Here is a 21,261-nt window from a genome sequence, read left to right as displayed (position 1 = left end):
CCCAGCTCCAGGTTATACAGTGCTGCATACTGAGACCTGCCTCAGAAGGAAAGAGTACACACACACACACACACACACACACACACAGACACACACACACAGACACACACACAGACACACACACACAGACACACACACACAGACACACACACACACACACAGACAGAGAGACAGAGAAACAGAGACAGAAACAGAGAGACAGTATTGCAACTTATACTGCAGTACATAATCAGGAACTGTTCGCAAACTCAAAATAAGGTGTGACATCGTGGCTTCGTTTTGGTATTCTAATCAACGATGCAAGTCCTATCGTAGATATCACAGGATTCACTTTCCAGCTTTCCACATATTCAGGAATAAGAACAATATCTCAGTTACCTCAACTGTTGCCAGTATGTTTGAGCCTTCTCAGCTCAGAGATGTTTTCTAGACTTTCTTTGTATCGCCAGCACCTTGGACAGTGCTAGTCACAAACCACCCCATAACAACAGTTGACAGCCTAAATTATTTCCTTGTAAGACCATATGTGATGTCACTGGAGGGATACATTACCTGGGTCTAAAACTGCTTTTATGCAAATTACTCCAAATCGTCATTTAACTCTTAAGATAGGATTTATTATAAAATGAAGTCTCTTGCTCCAAAATTAATGCTAGGCAAGACACATTGTTGAAGAATGTCTAAGTCTTAGCCCCCATAAAACCACCTCAACGAAAAGAAGCTTAATGTCTCAAAAACGCCCTTTAAAGACAGGTTTATTTATTCTGACCTGCAAGCTTACAACGGTAATTCTAAGGGGTTGAAGGGAGTCTCTCAAGCTTGCTCTCTGAAATAAAATTGGAAGGAAAAAGGAGAAAATTCCCCGCAAACATTAAGAGTATTGTCACTGTGAAACAATATGGATAAATGCAAACTGGAAACACATTTTTCTTAATTCACTGTCAGATAATTCTTTATTGATACATTTGTTCTGACGACTATTAATCACGTGCCCACAGCAAGTAAAAAAAAACGTGGACCCCAGAAATTACCACTTTGTTTTCACTGAAGAAATTGACCTTCGATGAAGGGAGGGAAAATGTGGTGCCCAGTGCTACTTCAATGTCAGCAAACATCCCTGGAAGCGCCTGTTTATTCGGTTTGCCCTAAATTAATCGTTTCTCGGTATCTTCTCAAGAACCCTTTGTTTGTGGGACGGCGGGTCTGTGGAGCTTTGTCTATTCGTGGAAATGCCACCCCAGGACTCCGCCCGAGCTGGGGGTGGGGAAGGAGCCCGGCGAGAAGAGATCGACTGAGCATTAAAGTGAGTGAACAAAGAGAAGTCCCGGAAGCGCGCGCCAGCGCCTCTCGGAGCTGCATCAAGAGACTCCGCTGGGTCAGACTGAGGATGCAGGCAGCTCCAACCGGCCTCCCAAGGAAAATAGCGCAAGTAAATAATTGATGGAGATTGATCGGACCCGAGACAAAGCTTTGCAGGAAGCCAATGCATCCGATTCTAAGCGGTTTTGGAGTCTTCTGCCAATTGCAGGAAATGGAGAGAGGAATTTGATGAGCCCCGCTGATAAATCTGCATCTTGGGCGTGGCTCTGGCCTTTTTGTCTTTTTGCCTCCCACCCGCAACTCCAGTTCCCCATTCTCACCTTCTCTTTTCTGTTTAAATAACCACTCCGGTTACTTCTCTCCTGTCTTCCCTTCAATCCCGCCCTCTTTCCAGCCCAGTCCGGTGAGGTCAGCTCATGAATACCGCTGCACTTCCTGGGGAGCGTCTGGCACTGCTTGGCACCCCGGGTATTGCCTGCTGCATTTGCAGCCCAGCCAACCAAGCATCGCCGCCGGCTTCCTAGCTCCCAGAGCTCCGAGTCTTTGTGGTTACCGCCTTTGTTCGGAGAAACCGAGTGGGTGTGGATCCAGTGCAAGCAAGCGTGCCCAGCGAGAAATTCACCTATAACACTACGAACTTGAACTTTCTCTGGAAGGTAGAAAATTAAATTCGGAGGTCTCCGGAAAACCAGGAGGAAGGCAGTGTTGTTGGTTTGCATCAACTTCCTGGAAGCAAAAGCCACTACAGAGAAGTGAGATCTTCTGGATTTCTAAAGAGATGACGATGAGAAACGGGGTGGGTCCTGGGACAGATAAGATTTGCGATGGAAAGGATTGGTTTGGACCTTACTGTAATTGCTTGGATGGAGATTTCCACTGGAGAAAGCTTTGGGAAACAGTACCTTGTTACTTTGTCAGGGAACAAGTGACAGACACTATGTGCCTCAGATTGTAAAGTTAATTAAAGGAACCCAAGCTTTCTCTGAGGTTATAGTCGGGGTGGGGATGAGGGGAGGTGGTCAAGCTTCAGCTGGTGGCTTTCTGAGTTCTCATGTAGTTCTATTTAGTTAAATATAATTTGTATTGTCAGTATAATTAAGTTGCGTGGCCCATATTAGTCTGACCCACACTAAAGTAGGCCAGACTTTTAGCAGTGGGTAACTTTGTTTTTCCTTCTGAAGTAGTCTTTGTTTATCTTTGTATTATAACAGGAGTTGAAAATAGATTACAGAGGCAGAAAAAAGGTGGAGAAGGGGTTTTGGGTACCCTTTCTTTATGAAAGGGCAAGTGATTGCATCCTTTGTAAAAGTAATAACGTAAGACACTAGGAAGTCATCACTCCTAAAAGGTGTGTGTGTGTGTGTGTGTGTGTGTGTGTGTGTGTGTGTGTGTGTAAGAGAACATTGTGTTTAGTCTTGGCCTTTCGTGCTGAACAGGTAAATGAGGTTCTCTTGGAGAGGGGTCAAATGAACTAGCTGCCTGAACCACTAGGAAGGAAAATCCACAAGGCTCTTTTCTGTTCTCTAGTTTAATGTGGTATGTTCATTTCGGAAAAATAATACAATGTATCTTACCATCATACAGGAAGACAAACGCCCTTTTGTATTCACGGTCCTCCATGGTTCTGTTTCAGAATTTGGCTCCATAGTAATGAGTGAGCATTTTTAACAGTTTTAAATTTGTTTTATTTTATTCATAAGGGCGTTTTGCCTGCATACATATTTTTGTAACACATATGGACCTGGTGCCCAGGGATGACAGAAGAGGGTGTCAGGTCTCCTGAAACTGAAGTTACAGAGAGCTGTGAGATGTCACAGGAGCATAGGAACAGACCCTGGGCCCTCTGGAAGAGCAGCCAGTGCTATAAACCGCTCTACTTCTCTAGCCCCCTAAGTGGTCATCTTAACGCTTCCATTAAGTCTATTATATACTATCTAAGGAGATGCTTCAGAATCAAACTGTTTCCTCCATTACACTTGCAACTCAGCCCTTCAGAAGTGCAGAACAAGAAGAAGGGACTGCAGACAAATTCATCACTAAAAACTTCATAGCCTATAGAGAGAGCTGTTCATCAAATTTTCCAACAAGTATTTTTAAGCTACAAAATAATCTCTTTGGGGTTGCCAATGACTGAATCTTATATGAGCTAATTCTTAATATGGACTTTCTCTTGAGTCTGGTATGGATTTATGTTCATTCTTTACATTTTCTTTTGTGTTACATTCTAAAAGAAGTTGGCTTAAATTCTTAAAGACAATATTAAGGGCTGGAGCTGAACGGGAAAAGTGTCATTTATGCCCGGTAAATTGTTTCTAGGATCTTATATCTTAACCTTGTTTCTTTAATTGACAACTGGGAATACTAATTAAATACCCCCCCCCCCCAGTAAACTAGGTTTTAAATAGATTTGATGTCGAAGGAAGTCGTTTAACAACTATAATATCGAAACACTCCTTTCACCTTTCGAAACCTCTTCACATTTCATCTCCCTTCCTCCCATTTCTTTCACCTTTCATTTCTTTCTGAAGCTGTATCTCACCCTTTCCCCATACAGGTTACCTAGGAAATGCAACTTTTAGCTGAGTTCAGATCCATTTGAGTGAGGTGGAGTAAGATGGAGACAGCGCCACCTTGGGCAAAGTGAGAACTTACAGCCCTGAATCTTTTACCTAGTCAAAGCTTTCATCTGCATTTGGTTTCAGAATCTGTTAATTCTCTCTAGCTTCTCTTGTACAGCACATTGACCTTTGGCTCTGCAACAGTGTAAACATACTGTATATTTTTCTTCTCTCATTTCCATCCCAGCTTGCCCAGGAAGGTTGGTGGCAGGAAGGAGAGAAGAGGATGATCTAGAGATGGACGCTTCCAAGTGGCATCCAGTAGGTTCTCTTTAGACTGCCATGAGTCAGCCACCATCCGGGGGCGCTGCCCCAGCCGCAACCTCAGCTTCTGCCGCCGCCGCAGCCACGGAGGCTCGCATGCACCCGGAGGGCAGCAGCAGAAAGCAGCAGCGAGCTCAATCACCTGCTAGGCCTAGGGACAATTCTCTCCGACAGGCCGCCGGGGCTGCGCGGTCGCCGCTTGGGGTCGGCCCTAAACTCAATTCTGTTCGGCAGCAGCAGCTGCTGCAGCAGCAACAGCAGGGTAACAAGACAACCGGTCGAGGCGCCTCCGGGGCGGGCTCTAGAGGATACGGAGGAGGGGCGGAGAAGGCGGCGCCCTCGCTACCAAAAGGGGCTGCTCCCGGAGCTGTCCAGCCGGCGCCTGGTGCTGAAGGGTCCCCCGCGGCGATCCCAGGGGCTGTGAGCTGCAGGAGGTCTGGACTGCCTGTGGAGCCACCCCAGGAAATAGAATCGGGGCCCTCGAAAGTCGGGGAACCCCCTCCGCTCGGGGGAGGAGGAGGGGGCGGAGAAGGAGGAGGAGCCGGTGGTGGCCCGGGGGACCGGGAGGGGGGCGCTCCGCAGCCGCCGCCGCCCAGAGGTTGGCGAGGGAAAGGCGTCCGCGCTTCGCAGAGGGGTATTAGCGGGGAGGGAGTCTCCCCTTCGCCACCCACCGCCGCTACAAGCAGAACCCCCGGCCCGGGCAGCAGAAACTCCGGGAGCGGCGGCACAGGGGGCGGCAGCGGTGGTGGAGGGAGCTACTGGAAGGAGGGATGTCTGCAGTCTGAGCTCATCCAGTTCCATCTCAAGAAGGAGCGGGCTGCTGCGGCGGCGGCCGCGGCTCAGATGCACACTAAAAACGGTGGCGGCGGTAGCCGCAATTCCCCGGTCGCCGGAGCTCCTGCCATCTGTGAGCCCCTGGTGGTCCCCTCCTTCTCCCCAATGGCGGCTGCCGCCGAGGGCCCCCAGCAGAGCGCAGAGGGCAGCAGCAGCGCCGGGGCCATGCAGGCGGCTGCCCCACCTTCGACCCAGCCGCACTCGCAGCAGCTCCAAGAGCAGGAAGATATGCAGGAGGAGATGGAGAAGCTGCGGGAAGAGAACGAGACTCTCAAGGTGAGAAAGAGAGGGGTGGGACCTCGGATGGGGGAGGGGAAGTGCGGGCCTCCGATGATTAGGGCGTGTCCCGGCATGGTTGGAAGGCTGCTAACCTTTTAGGACCACTTGAAGGGAGGGAAACTAAGAAGATGGGGGCCGGGGCTGGTCCATGGCCTGACACTAATTTGAAACGGAACTAATATCAATACCGTTGTGTTTAAAACCAAATCTAGGCCTTCGTTTAACCAATTATGATTTGCCCCACTTTCCCACAGGCAGAGCGAGCTAGAGTAATGGAACGAAAGGTAGGCCTAAACTAGGCCTGGTCTTTCGGTTTTTGCTTTCAGCTCCCTGTCAATCCCGTCTTGTGCAAAGGGAGGCACTAAAACTAGGAATTGGGAGTAGGGATGGGATGTACGTGGCGTGTATCTGAGGGACTAGTGGCAAGACTGGTTGTGACCCATGGCCTGTCACCATGTCAGAACGAGATCGATGAGCTGAGGACCGAGATGGACGAGATGAGGGATACTTTCTTCGAGGAGGATGCCTGTCAGCTGCAGGAAATGCGCCATGAATTGGAGAGAGCCAACAAAAACTGCCGGATTCTGCAGTACCGCCTCCGCAAAGCCGAGCGCAAAAGGCTCCGCTACGCGCAGACCGGGGAAATTGACGGCGAGCTGTTGCGCAGCCTGGAGCAGGATCTCAAGGTCTGCCTTGGGGGTGGGGAGGGGGAGGGCGAGAGCCTGGGCGCTCCAGGGTCGATGGGTGGAGACTTTGGAGGGCTCTTTGCATTGAAAGGGCCTTCATTGAAGGATGGCAAAGGTTATTAATTTCCAAGAGTTCACCACAAAATGTCAACATCTGGGAAAGGAAGGAAATACTCGGTTTAGTGGGGGGAAGGCGGAGGGTAACTGGGAGTAACTCATATGTGAGGGCCACTCCCTCCTGGGCTGAAACAAGGCCTGGGCTCTCCAGGGCCTGGACTCCAGTGATGTACTTCCGGTGAAGGTCAGGTGGAATCAGGCATTCAAGAGTAGCAATGTGGATTACTGTGGAGCACTGACATCCAGAATAGAAGCAGCACTGAGAAAATAGTTAAGGTCCTTTTTCTCAGCTTTCGCCCAGGACCCTTTCCCATCAGCATTCACTGCTTCTGTAACTCCGCAAAAACAGCCTGTCTAAAACAGCAAGCTGCTTGGAGGAGGAGAGTGACTCAAAAGAAAACAGCATTTTTTGAAATGAAGTTGCCCATTCGGAATTTATCCCAGAGAGCAGGCTCTCAGACAGCTCAGTTTGCAGTAGACTCTTTCATGGGGGTGCTCTCTCTTTAGTTCGACAACTGGCAGATTTATTCACAAGGCAAACTGGACATTCAACACACCACCATTGACAATCTAATATACTTTTAACTATGAACTTCATCGATAAGCAAGTAGAGTTAATTACCCCAGATGTGTTTCAAAGAAAGCTCTTGGCAGACATTTTTTTTTTTTTTTTTTTGGTTCTTTTTTTTTTTCCGGAGCTGGGGACCGAACCCAGGGCCTTGCGCTTCCTAGGCAAGCACTCTACCACTGAGCTAAATCCCCAACCCCCTTGGCAGACATCTTATGGAAGGCCTTGCTCCATTCTTTCGGGTTGATTTGGAATATGTCATGACTCATCGGAAGCTGTAGCATAGTTGCATTTAATACTGATTGGTTTCTAGGAAAAATTCTGTGAGGTAGAGATTATAAGTGGAACTACTTTATCGGGACACAAATGGCACTTTTAAAAAAATGTGTATTGATTGTTTGCCCGTATGTGTGTCTGTGCCCAACATGAGTGCCTAGTGCCCTTGAGAGCCAGAAAAGGCCATAGCATCTAGACATTGAACAAAGAGCTCTCTAGAAAAGCATTCAGTGCTCTTAACCGTGTAGGTACCTCTCCAAACCCAACCGATGGCACTCTTTACACATTTCATTTCTCAGTGAGCTGTAGTAGCAGTGTATAGCTCATGGTGTTACTGTAAAACTAAAGCATACACACACACACACACACACACACACATATACACACACACATATACACACACACATATACACACACACATACACACACACATACACACACACACATATACACACACATATACACACATATACACACACACATACACACATATACACACACACATATACACACACATATACACACACATACACACACACATATATATATACACACACATACACACACACACACACATATATATATATTAAATATATCCACAACTGAACATGAAATAAAGCATGTTACTCTGATATAGTACAGTTAAGGGATAAAGTCCACCCAGACCATCTGACTACCTGTTAATCACATATCTTTCTCAATACTTCTCCACTCTACAAAGCAGGTATAACAGTAGCCATCTATCCCATGAGAGTGCTGTGAGGATTAAGGGATTATACATGTGAATTACTTATGGATATGGTATTGGGAACGCTGACACATGGAAGAACTCTGGAAATACTAGCTCTTAATGCCTTCAATCTGAATAAATTATATTTTATTTTTACAAACGCATCACTTTAGGTTGCAAAGGATGTATCTGTGAGACTTCACCATGAATTGGAAAATGTGGAAGAAAAAAGGACCACAACAGAAGACGAAAATGAGAAACTGAGGCAGCAGCTTATAGAAGTAGAAATTGCGAAGCAAGCCTTACAGAACGAACTGGAAAAAATGAAGGAGGTTAGTATCTGTTTGTTTCATGGTTAACTGTGTTAGCTCCCCTCTTTAGAACATAATCTCAAGGATGAACATCACTGATAAGGTTGTTCTTTCCTGATTACAACTTGCCATCCCACTCAGTAGAGTAAGGGATAGAAGGTGTCATACTAACAAGTGAATAGTAAAGAAAATGCCTTAGCCTGAACTTTTAACTTAACTTACTATGCACTACAAACCGCTTGTGTTGTTGGAATGTGTGTGAATTAAATACATTAAATACTACACACATGATATACAGACAGGGGTTAAGTGATGATTCTGTTAGGTGAGGGGAACAGTTTTGTGAGGTTATCACTCTGTTCCTGGAACAGTAAAGTTCTGGAATGGCAGGGCTGTAAAGGCCTTTCAGTCTATTCCAACCATTACTTGGGTTTGCCTATAACAAAGCTTCTCAAATTGTTTAATGCTCAGAATACTCTCCTGAGGATCTCCCACGGCAGCCACTTCAGTCGAGTTCTGGTGAAAGGGTTTCTTTGCTTCCACTTGGGACCTACACAACTGCACCTCAGAGCGATTCATCTTGGTTCTGTCTTTTAGGGTGGGGCATTTAATGTTCTCTTTTTCATGTTAGCTTTGTGAATGATGAATGGTCTGGCTTTACTTACCACCCATCTTCTGAAAGAATGATATAGAAATAAACAGAGATGAGAAAAAAAAACAAAAAAATTATCAATAAGTAATTAGAGTCATGATAAACACATTCACTGAACTAAAAATATTTTTTATACCTACTTGAGTTATTGGCAGTGTAATGTATGAGAAGTATGAGTGAAAGTCAGCAAAAGCAGAAATGGACTACTTGGGTATATAGTATTTCAGGGAAAACCGTAGTCTTTGAATGTACTGAATATGAAACCACTCATGTCTGCCGTTCACAGTAAAAATATCAGCAATGTGCTTAAAAATCTATGTGTAGGGATTCTGAAATGTTGTTATTTTAGTGGAGTAAACTATTCTTTGTGTTCTTTGTGCCCACTTACTCTTATGTTACCTTAGTTTTAAGCACCTTTTCAATTTTTTAAAAAGTATTTCATTCCTTAACTAATTAATTTTTTGAAATGGGATTTCTTTGTGTAGGTCTGAAACCCTACACAACTTAGGCTGACCTCAAGCTTGAGGTATTCCTTCTATCTCTGCTTCCCAAGGTCTGAGGTTTCAGATGTGTACCATGTACCCTTGACCTACACATGCTCTTAACATGGCAGTATAAGGAAATTACTATTGTTGATATATGCTTCTTGGCCACTAATCTAGAGTGCCTCTGTGCTACAGTAGAAAAAATAAAGATTGAGAATCATGTAATGTGCTTTTACCAGTAACTAACGGGGTGACCTTCAAAGGCTGCTGGCTTCTATTTTTCTCTACTTATTCTAAACTGTAAAGATTGTTTCAAATGTCTTTTCCTGTGAAATATTTTCTATGTTTCGGTGTCTCTTCCTTGGACAAATTTTATCATGCAGCCCAAGGCATTGCCATTTAGAGAAGAACACATATCTTTTTTCCCTGAAGTTATAAAGTCAGTTATGAAATCAGTGTATTGTCTTAAGCAATAATGCATGGTAAAAAGTTTCAACGTTGTATTGCGTTTCTGGGGAAGGAGGGAATGAAGTAGGTAACTGATTTAATTTTCAAACACTGCATTCATAAAATACCAGATAATTTACTTTCTCACTGTCCTGGAGGCCAAAGGTGCAAGGACAAGGTTTCAGCAGGACTGGTGCTTTCTGAGGGCTATGAAGGAAGGATCTGTTTGTAAGCCTCCCATCTTAGCTTGTTGATGGTTTCGTGTTCCCATGGCAACCTCCCTATGGCTACCAAGAAAGTAGCTACAGTGTCTGTGTGCAGGCCCCACCTCACTCACTAGAGCTCCCCCTCCTTCCTCCACCCCGTGTGTGTGAGTGTGTGTGTGTGTGTGAGTGTGTGTGTGTGTGTGTACACGTTGTATTGATATTTGTGGAAGTTGAAGGTCAACCTCAGATGGAATTTTCCATTTCTCAAAATCTACCCACCTTGTTTGTTGAGACTGGCTTTCTCGCTGACATCTATGACTCAAGGACTAGGCTAGGCTGGTTCTCCAGGAAGCTCCAGCGATCCTCCTACCTCCTCAGGGCAAGGCTTACAGATATGCACCACCACACTCAGGCTTACTATATGGTCTAAGAATGTAACTCAGGTACTCAGGTTTGCAAGGCAATCAATCACCTTACTGTCTAACACATTTCTCCAACACTTAATACTTCCACAAGTCCTATTAGACTAAAGTCCACACTAATATCTTTACTTTCATTCATTACCTTTGTAAAAAAAAAGTATTTCCAAATAATTTTCTCCAACCTAGCAATCATCATACCTGGGGATCAAGATTTTAGCATGCGCTTGAAGAAGAAGGTAAAGGAAGATCATGGGATTGCTCAGTGTGGGCAAGTAAGAAGAGTCCAGTGTCAGTTTCATGACGTCTCTTCCTGTTTGTGTGCGATCTTTTTGTTGGGGGTGCGGGGTGGCTTCCTGGTCTTTGTCTACACCATCAAAAACATTCAAGTAAAACCAAACCTTGCCAGAGTTAAAAGAGACATAGCTTGTAGTTTGGTGTCTTGTGAATATATCTTAGGTGGATATTCTGAACCTTGTGTTTAAGAATGGCTGAACTTGAGGAATTGGAAGATGGCTCAGTGCATGAAATATTCACTGGACAAGCACGAAGGCATGAGTTCAGATCCCCAGCACTCCTGTAAAGCAGGCCGTGACATTTATCATGCATCAGTGACTCCAGTGCTGGGGAGGTGGGAGGTGGGGAGAAAGGCAGATTCTGTGGCCTCAATGGCCAGTAAACCCAGATGATATGGGGAGACCCTGGTTCAGGAAAAGGCCATGTCCTCCAAAAGAAGGTGGAAGGGGATAGAGAAAGACACTCAACACTAACTTCCAATCTCCGTAGGCCTCTATGTGAACTCGTACACAGATGCACACAAAACAGAATGGTATAAGGGCTTTCTGATTTTCACCCTGTGTCCTGAAAAGGGGAATGCTCATAGACCCATCTACTGGCCAGACAGACAGGCCATCATGAATCTGAAAATAAAAATCATTTCCTTGTCATGTTTGCTTTCTCAAAGTCCCTGGCACTCAATTAGGAAAATGTGGGGAGAGCACCAGACGGGGGGCCAGCAAGATAATCCATGTTCACTGAAAAATAAGGGGACCTCAAACTGATTAAATGAGGTAGTCATGGAAGTCCAGAGAGTCTAGCAAAAGTTTTTGCAAGATATCAGCTTTCTTTGATTATTATGTGTGGGGTCCATATATTTATGTTCATGTGCATACAGTTGCACTCACCTGCATTTGTGTGTGCATGGAGGTCAGAGGTCAGTATCAGGTTCTTCCCCTTCTTGATCTCTAACTTAAATTTTGAAAGAGCGTCTCTCACTGAATCTGGGTGGAGCTCACTGTTGTGGCCAGACTGTCAAAGATGGGACGTTTTCATGCCTCTGTCGTTCTTCCCACAAATGCTGAGGTTGCAGTTATAAACTGCCATGTTTGACTTTTATGTAGCTGCTGGAGATTTGAAATCAGGGTTTTATCCTTGTTCAGCAGACACTTTGGTCACTGAAACCTCCCTATCCCAGGACATTAGCTTTTAAAAATGCCTTTTTACTAAGAAAAATAAAATTAGAAAATGTGTGTTGGGAGGAGGGAAGAAAAGTTGATTAGAGAAAGACACATGTGACATATGGAAATGTAGAAAATACTAAATTTGGTAAGGAAAAATAAAAAATAATCAGGCAGGCATAACCATTTGCCCTAGGCTGACTTCAGAGTGTCAGGAGAGCACCTGTAAGAAACGTAGTTAAAAGTCAGAAATATCTTACTCAAATAAGATATTTGGAATAATAATGTTTTTATTATCTAAGAGAACAATGTTAAAACTGAGCTGTAGGCTGGTAAAATGTCTTAGGAAATAAAGGCCTCCAAGCCTGACACAATCTGAATTTGCATCCCAGAATCCACACCTTAAAAGGAAGGGTCCAACTCTCTAAAATTGACCCCTGGGTTCCATATATGGGTTATGACAGCCACCCTAAACAAGTAAACAAACAAATAGATGATAGATAAATAGGTAAATAAATGAAGCAATAATGAAAATATAGTTATCATATAGAGTGGACCTAAGAACCATCAGTTTTCTTATTTGTAAAGTGAAGATATTCAAATCCTTACTGAGAACTAGAAGCCTTTTGTGTCACTCTTCCTGCAGAGGGAAACAGAACAGTGTCAAATTCTGATGAAATGAAAATGATAGAGAAAAATCATGAAATATTAAATAAAAGCAAACTCTAATCCTAAGATTTTAGTTGTATGTGTGGATCCGAATCAATGCTGAACAGTCCTCCTAAGACCAACAGACCATCTGCTAGAGTTTGGAACCATTTTCTGAAACTTTAACTAGCTTCAAGGGTATTGACCAACTGCTCTCAGAGCTGGCGGCTGCGCAGAGCCCTGTGCACCTGCACACATCCATCTGCTTGTCTCCTCCCTCTGAGAGGTTGGAGTGGGCACTTGGGAGTGAGAAGTGAGTAGAAGCAGGATGAGGGTAATTGGTTTGGTGCTTTTGCAATTTGTTCCTTCTATTGAAACAGCTGATAGTCTGCCAAGTGTAAACAAGAGGGACCTCTTAAAATTCTGCCTTCGAGCCTTAATAGTATTCTCATCCCCAATATGAAACATTGATTTGCCTGTACCAGTATGTCTTTCTCCTGGAGTAAAATGCTTTTATAACCCCGAGAAAGTGACAGGCTGATTTTCAGCTTCATAAAGGATCAAGGAAATATAGACTTCTGCTAAAGTTATTGCCCACAAACAAGGAGCTCTTTGACTGTCACAGTAGGCTTATGCACACATAAGATAAAGTTAGGCTTTTGTAGGAGACTCTGTACACGTCTCTGGATTGCATGAATTTTTCGTCCCTGTGAAATCAGTCACTTCCCTTCACGGAGTTTTTCTGCTGTTATTAGAGAGAGGTAGCATCATTTTTGGGGCTTCAAAGCTTATTTTCGTCATGAGGGAGGAGATCTTCCTAGGTCATTTTTAATGGCCACAGTTTGAAAACCATCCATGATAGAAACTTGTACCAATGTCATTTAAAGAAGAATAAAAGAAATGAGCTGATGGTGCAAAGTGTTTGCTGCATCTTTATATTTCAGAACCTCCATTATCCTTATTGTTTCTTCTCTCAGTCTTACATAAGAAGCATAGAGAAAATAATTCTCTTAAAATCTTCCAGTTTTGGCTCTAGAAGGCTCTTAACTGATGCAAGAACATCATCTGCCTTGGGAACTTTTTTGTTCTGTGTGCTTGGTTTATATATCCTATCTATTATAGTGAGTGTTCATCCTGGAACACAGAAATAATTAGCAGTATAAATTTTAGCAGAAGCAGCACTGTTCTTTTAATACATTGTGATCATAGCCATACATCTGATGATTGTACCACATGAGGCATTTTAATAAATAAGTTTATGCCCAATATGTTTACAAGTTTGTATGCATTCTCTTATATAAAATTAGGTTCTTCTATTAACTACACTTAGTTTCGGTAGGTCATGTTTACCTAAGTTATAAGGGGCAGAAAGCAATTCTGACTTGCATACCACTAACAGGGTGGACCATGACACAGTTTTAATGGGAAATTCATCAACATGAGATGCGTTTCTGCTTGTCCTGGTGGCATATGGAAACAAGAAAAATGGTCAATGTCCCTCTGACCTCCTTGGCCTTCTGCACATGGTGCACATACACACACTCACATACACATACACATACACATACAGATACACATGCACATGCACATGCACATGCACATACACACATACACATAAAATAAATAACTTTCATACTTAATGTTGATGAAATGACCATTTTTTTTTTGGTTCTTTTTTTTGGAGCTGGGGACCGAACCCAGGGCCTTGCGCTTCCTAGGCAAGCGCTCTACCACTGAGCTAAATCCCCAACCCCCATTATTTTTAAACTCATGAGTTCTTTTTTTAGTCACAACTAATAATTTGTTGAATAACATAGAAAACTCTGCTGGGAAAGCATTGGGAAGCCTGCCTTCCACAAAGCTACTATTTGTTGTCAGTGTATTTTTTTATTGCACTTTGTTTTGTCCTCTTATGTGTCTGCACATGCTCAAGTCATAGTACCCATGCAGAGGTCAGGGGACAACTTGTGGGCATTGATTTTCTTTCTAACGTGTGGTTCCCAGTGGTTAAGCTTCTGTCATCAGGTTTGGCAATAGGTGCCTTTACCCGCTGAGTCATGTCCCACACTTCAGAACAAATTCTCAAAAATATGTTTGCTGAGGAATTATAAACTTTACTGGATCTTTTAAATGAAGTCACCCATGTAGTAGCATACACTCAGAGGAAATTTATAAACTTGGTCGTAGGCAAGTGACTCCTTCCCAGTGGTGAAGAAGAAGCAACGTCAGTTCTCATACAAGAAATTGGTATATTATTTTGTGATTTACTGAATATTTCAGTTATACAGAAGTTACAGAATTTATATGCAAAAGTTCTGACTATTTACATAAAAACACAGGTCAGTACAAACCCCACACTTCCAAGTAGACACACACAGTTGATCAGATCCCAGTTCCTTTAGTGGTTGGAATTTTAGCCTCATGTATGGGAGACAGTAAAGCTTTATGTAAGCACAAAGTTCATGGAACAATGACATAACTTAGTGGCAACACTTAGTTCCTTAAATTAGGAACTAAAAGTCTTCAGAAAATAAAATCTTCTCATGACTCACGAACTTGAGTGTGATTGATTAGAACAGGCTCGTGTTCTGGAGTCTGGAAACACATTTCTTGTGACAAATACCTAAATTTTGTAGAGCTGGATCTCTTTATTTATAAATTCATAAGTTGATCTGAATATTCTCAAAAGTCCTTATAAATGCCCTTTTATAAAGGGGGCATTATATATTTTGTCAGCTGTCCATCTGTGTTCTTCTAGGAAGTACTATGATCATAGGTAAAGCTGAATTTATTACTGACAAAGCATCTAACAAAAGCCACTTAAGGGAAGAGGGGTTTATTTTTGATTACAGTTCTAGGGGATACAGTCCGTGATGGCAGCAGGAGCTCCGAGTGGCAGGTTGCAGTGTATCTATAATCAGAAAGAAGAGCATAATGGCTGCTTGTGCTCCTCTTAGCTTTTTCCTTTTGATTCAGTCCAGGACCCAAGGTGCCACAGTTAAGGTGTGTCTTCCCACCCACCCTAATGTAGATAATCTCTTAAGGTGTGTCTCAGGGCTTGCCTTCTAGGTAATTCTACCAAGATGATGATTCTTTCCAGTTTCTCACCACTCTGTTTTGCTTGGGTTTGTATGTATGACCAACACAAACCTCATAAAATGAGCCTCTATTAAGAATCTCTGTCATCATCTACTGAATTCCAAGTCTATCACTGAGACCTACATAGTATAGGTGGTGCCTTTAGACTTTGGGGCAATATTATGGTTTGGATATGATGCCCCCGACAGGCTCATGCCTGAATGCTTCATTCCTGACTGACAGTGCTATTCGAAGGAATCTGGAAATGTCAGGGCTTAAGCCTAGGTTAGGTAAGGAGGAATTTACTTTTCAAAGTGATGCCCAGTTCCCAGACGCCTCCTCCTCACACACTACTCTGTGTGTGCATAAGACTCACAGCCTCCTGGGTCACAGACTCCCACTTAGGTGATGCTACCCAAACATGCTTGGGAAAGCATCCAGGAATTGAGCACTCTGAAACCATAAGTTCCAATAAATCGTTCCTCTCTTGACCTTGTCCCACTGGGTATTTTGTAATAGCAAATGACAGGCAATAATTAACATATTGTTCTCTACTACATCCATTTACCATGGTCAACTTTGGCACCAGACAAATGCTTTTGTGTACTGTTAAAATGGTCAGAATGTAACACATTGTATACCTTTAATCCTTTTATAGATAAAAACCCATACAATTTTGACTTTAATTTAACAAACATGAATTGCTATTATGTATATATAATATATAAGGGCTATCAGATATTGTCATCATGGAGATTGTCTATACCCTCAAATTAATTGTTGAAATAAAATGATTTGGGAATGACAATTTTTAGTGGATGGTGTCTTGGCAGGTAATTATTATATGAAATGATTTGATGTCCATGATGTCAGAAGATTTTCATAAGAACATCCACATTGAATTCTCTGAGATCAAGGTCCAGACCTGTTTTGTCCCTATAGATTTGTTAACATCCAGTTTGGTGTCAGGATACAATTTGACCATCTTGATTTGTAATATGACAACTTGCATTTCATAGTTAGTATTTCTTTTTGTTGCTGTTTTGGCTCTGTTGTTTTGAGACCATGTTTTAAGTACCCTAGGCTCCCTTTAAACCCACTCTGTGGCTGTGGAGAGCCTTGAACTTCTGATCCTTCTACTACCAGTTCTTAGGTACCAGGATTACAGACAAGTTTAACCAGCCTGCTTTTACTTCATCTTTTTTTTCTTTTTATTCCTTTTCTCCATCTTTATTTAAATTGGTTCTTTCTTATTTACATTTCAATTGTTACTACCTTTCCAGGTTTCCAAGCACACATCCCCCTAACCCTTCCCCTCCCCTTCTCTATGGGTGTTTCCCTGCCCATCCTCCCCCCCCTTACCGCCCTCCCCCCACCAATCCTGTTCACTGGGGGTTCAGTCTTGGCAGGACCAAGGGCTTCCCCTTCCACTGGTGATCTTACTAGGCTATTCATTGCTACCTATGAGGTCAGAGTCCAGGGTCAGTCCATGTATAGTCTTTAGGTAGTGGCTTAGTCCCTGGAAGCTCTGTAGGTTTTCCACACGTTGTACTATAAATTCCCTCAGACTTGGTTGAGTTTATCTGCATTGTTTCCATAGCAACCAGAGGGCAGTCTGACACAAACCTGATAAACAGTAACTATGAAGAACAAAAATTATAAAATTGTAATTAGATTTTTTTAATTAAAAAACCCAAAACAACAAAAACAAACAAACAAAACAACATCAGAAGAGTGAGGCAAAACCAAAGTGTTTTTATGGAGCCTAATGCAATATAAAGAAGATGAGAAGGAAGCTGGGGGATGAATGCAGCCTTACTTGCTGTGCTTGCCTGCCCCACTGCTCTCTGCAGGCTGCAGACAGAGTAAAGCACTGCTCATCAAATGTGTTAGACCACAGGGTGTGTTAACCAGTTCTGTAGCGTTATTGACTCCAAAGCTAAAGTCTTAGGTCTCTGAATTTAAGATGCATACTTCTTATAAAGGGATGAATGTATAACATACGTTTAAAACGTGGGGCTAAGGAGGAGGACGCTAAAACGATGAGCTCGATGCCATGGGAGCACCTTGTTAGCTGTTGAAATAAGAATTCACATAGTTCCTCGGTCTCTTAAGACCCACACTGCTTTGGACAGATAACACACAATTTCATTTCATATTGGGAAGTATTTTCTAAATAAAACATCCAATTGTTTAATGATTTTTAGATTTGACGGCATTTTAAGAGATATACAATTATTTATTTGATTTTTTATTGGATTTTTTTAAATTTACATTTCAAATGTCATCCCCTTTCCTGGTTCCTATCCATGGACTTCCCCATCCTATCCCCCCCCCCTTTCTTCTATGAGGGTGTTCCCCCACCCATCCACCCACACCTTCCCGCCTCCCCACCCTGACATTACTTTACATTGGGGGGCCCAGCCTTGGCAGGACCAAGGGCTTCTCCTCCCACTGGTGACCAAAAAGGCCATCCTCTGTTACATATGCTGCTGGAGGAATGGGTCTGTCCATGTGTATTCACTGGATGGTGGATTAGTCCAGGGGAGGTCTGATTGGTTGGTATTGTTATTCTTATAGGGTTGCAAACCCCTTCAGCTCCTTCAATCCTTTCTCTAACTCCTCCAATGGGGTCCCCATTCTCAGTTCAAAGGTTGGCTGCCAGCATCTGCATCTGTATCAGTAAGGCTCTGGCAGAGCCTCTCAGGAGACATCCATATCAGGCTCCTGTCAGCATGCACTTCTTGGCATCAGCAATAATCTCTGGGTTTGGTGGATGTATATATATGGGCTGGATCCCCAGGGTGGGGCAGTCCCTGGATGGCCTTTCCTACAGACTCTGCTCCAAACGTTGTCTCCATATTTCTTCTAGTGAGTATTTTAGTTCCTGCTTCTAAGAAAGACTGAAGCATCTGCACTTTGGTCATCATTCTTTTGAGCTTCATGTGGTCTGTGGATTGTATCTTGGGTAAACCAAGCTCTTGGGCTAATATCGACTTAAAAGTGAGTGCATACCATGTGTGTTTTCTGTGATTGGGTTACCTCACTCAGGATGATATTTTCTAGTTCCATCCATTTCTCTATGAATTTCATAAAGTCATTGTTTTTAATAGCTGAGTAGTACTCCGTTGTGTAAATGTACCACATTTTCTATATCCATTCTTCTGTTAAGGGATATCTGGGTTCTTTCCAGTTTCTGGATATTTTAAGGCTGCTGTGAACATAGTGGAGCATGTGTCTTTGTTATATGTTAGAGCATCTTTTGGGTATATGCCCGGGAGTGGTATAACTGGGTCCTCTGGTAGTACTTTGTCCAATTATCTGAGGAAACTCCAGAATGATTTCTAGAGTGGTTGTACCAGTTTGCAATCCCACCAACAATGGAGGAGTGTTCCTCATTCTTCACATCCTCGCCAGCATCTGCTGTCACCTGAGTTTTTGATCTTAGCCATTCTGACAGGTGTGAGGTGGACCCTCAGGGTTGTTTTGATTTCCATTTCTCTGATGACTAAGGATGTTGAACATTTCTTTAGGTACTTCTCAGCCATTTGATATTGCTCAGCTGAGAAATCTTTGTTTAGCTTTGTACCCCATTTTTAATAGGGTTATTTGGATCTGTGGGAGTCTGACTTCTTGAGATCTTTGTATATATTGGATATTAGCCCTCTATTGGATGTAGGGTTGGTTAAGATCTTTTCCCAATCTGTTGGTTGTTTTTTGTCCTAATGACAGTGTCCTTTGCCTTACAGAATCTTTGCAGTTTTATGAGGTCCCATTTGTCAATTCTTGATCTTATAGCATAAGCCATTGTTGTTCTGTTCAGGAAATTTTCCCCAGTGACCATGTTTTCTAGGCTCTTCCCCAATTTTTCTTCTAGCAATTTGAGTGTATATGGTTTTATGTGGAGGTCCTTGATCCACTTGGACTTGAGCTTTGTACAGGACTATAGAAATGGATTGATTTGAATTCCTCTACATGTTGACCACCAGTTGAACCAGCACCATTTGTTGAAAATACTGTCTTCTTTCAACTGGATTGTTTGAGCTCCTTTGTCAAAGATACTCATAGGTGTGTTGGTTTATTTCTGGGTCATCAATTCTATTCCATTGATCAACCTCCCTGTCTCTGTACCAATACCATACAGTTTTTATCACTATTGTTCTGTAATACTGCTTGAGTTCTGTGATAGTGATTCCCTCTGAAGTCCTTTTATTGTTGAGATTGGTTTTAGCCCTCCTGGGTTTTTTGTTATTCCAGATGAATTTGCAGGTTGTTCCTTCTAACTCTATGACCAATTGGATTGGAATTTTGATGGGGATTGCATTTAATCTGTAGATTGCTTTTGGCCAAATGGCCACTTTTACTATATTAATCCTGCCAATCCATGAGCATGGGAGATCTTTCCATCTTCTGAGATATTCTTCAATTTATTTCTTCAGAGGTTTGAAGTTCTTATCATACAGATCTTTCACTTGCTTGGTTAAAGTCACACTGAGATATTTTATATTATTTGGGACTAATATGAAGTATGTCGATTCCCTAATTTCTTTCTCAGCCTGTTTATCTTTTCTGTAGAGGAAGGCTACTGATTTATTTGAGTTAATTTTATACCCAGCCACTTTGCTGAAGGTGTTTTTCAGGTTTAGTAATTCTCTGGTGGAACTTTTGGGATCACTTAAATATACTATCATATCATCTGCAAATGGTGATATTTTGATTTCTTCTTTTCCAATCTGTATCCCTTTGATCTCCTTTTGTTGTCTGACTGCTCTGGCTAGAACTTCAAGAACTATATTGAATAAGTAGGGAGAGAGTGTGCAGCCTTGTCTAGTCCCTAATTTTAGTGGGATTGCTTCAAATTTCTCTTCATTTAGTTTGATGTTTGCTACTGGTTTGCTGTATATTGTTTTTACTATGTTTAGGTATGGGCCTTGTTTTCCTGATCTTTCCACGGCTTTTAACATGAAGAGGTGTTGAATTTTGTCAAATGCTTTCTAAGCATCTAATGAAATGATCATGTGGTTTTTTTCCTTGAGTTTGTTTATATAGTGGATTATGTTGATGAATTTCTACATATTGAAACATCCCTGTGTCCCTGGGATGAAGCCTACTTGATCATAATGGATGATTGTTTTGATGTGTTCTTGGATTGAGTTTGCAAGAATTTTATTGAATTTTCTTGCATTGATATTCATAAAGGAAAATGGTCTGAAGTTCTCTTTCTTTGTTGGGTCTTTGTGTGGTTAAGGTAGAAGTGTAATTGTGGCTTCATAGAAGGAATTGGGTAGTGCTCCTTCTGTTTCTATTTTGTGGAATAGTTTGGACAGTATTGGTATCAGGTTTTCTATGAAGGTCTGATAGGAGTTGCCACTAAAGTCATCTGGTCCTGGGCTTTTTTTTGTCGGGAGACTTTTAATGACTTCTATTTCTTTAGGAGTTATGGGATGGTTTGGCAGGTTTATCTGATCCTGATTTAACTTTGGTATCTGGTATCTGTCTAAAAAAATGTCCATTCCATCCAGATTTTCCAGTTTTATTGAGCATAGGCTTTTGTAGTAGGATCTGATGATTTTTGAATTTCCTCAGTGTCTGTTGTTATGTCTTCATTTTCATTTCTATTTTTGTTAATTTGGATACTTTCTCTCTGCCCTCTGGTTAGTCTCCCTAAGGGTTTATCTATCTTTTGATCTTCTCAAAGAACCAGACCTTGGTTTTGTTGAGTCTTTGTATAGTTCTTTTTCTTTCTACTTGGTTGATTTCAGCCCTGAGTTTGATTATTTTGTGCTCTCTCCTCTTTTATGTATATGCTTCTTTTTGTTCTAGAACTTTTAGGTGTGCTGTCAAGCTGTTAGTTTATGCTCCCTCC

The 21,261-nt window shown here is 42.4% G+C and overlaps 1 protein-coding gene across 4 annotated transcripts in view; it reads left to right on the top strand.

Moving 5' to 3' along the window:
* The first annotated feature begins 929 nt into the window (after nucleotides 1-929).
* Nucleotides 930-21,261, top strand: part of Mtcl3 (MTCL family member 3) — a 60,508-nt gene continuing 40,176 nt past the window's right edge. For 3 of the 4 annotated variants that reach the window (XM_017589873.3, XM_063276574.1, XM_063276585.1), the window contains exons 1-4: nucleotides 930-2,116; nucleotides 4,126-5,312; nucleotides 5,777-6,001; nucleotides 7,866-8,024. In XM_017589873.3, the coding sequence (XP_017445362.1) occupies nucleotides 4,221-5,312; nucleotides 5,777-6,001; nucleotides 7,866-8,024 (1,476 nt within the window). In that variant the 5' untranslated portion in view covers nucleotides 930-2,116; nucleotides 4,126-4,220. Of the gene's footprint in view, nucleotides 2,117-4,125; nucleotides 5,313-5,776; nucleotides 6,002-7,865; nucleotides 8,025-8,474 lie in introns of all 4 variants that reach the window. The other variant, XM_039099296.2, reaches the window with a different exon arrangement.

Source organism: Rattus norvegicus, chromosome 1 (assembly GCF_036323735.1).
Source record: "Rattus norvegicus strain BN/NHsdMcwi chromosome 1, GRCr8, whole genome shotgun sequence".
In the NCBI taxonomy this organism is placed as follows: Eukaryota; Metazoa; Chordata; class Mammalia; order Rodentia; family Muridae; genus Rattus; species Rattus norvegicus.
Note: the sequence above shows the minus strand (reverse complement) of the source record. Positions and strands in the feature narration are given on the sequence as shown.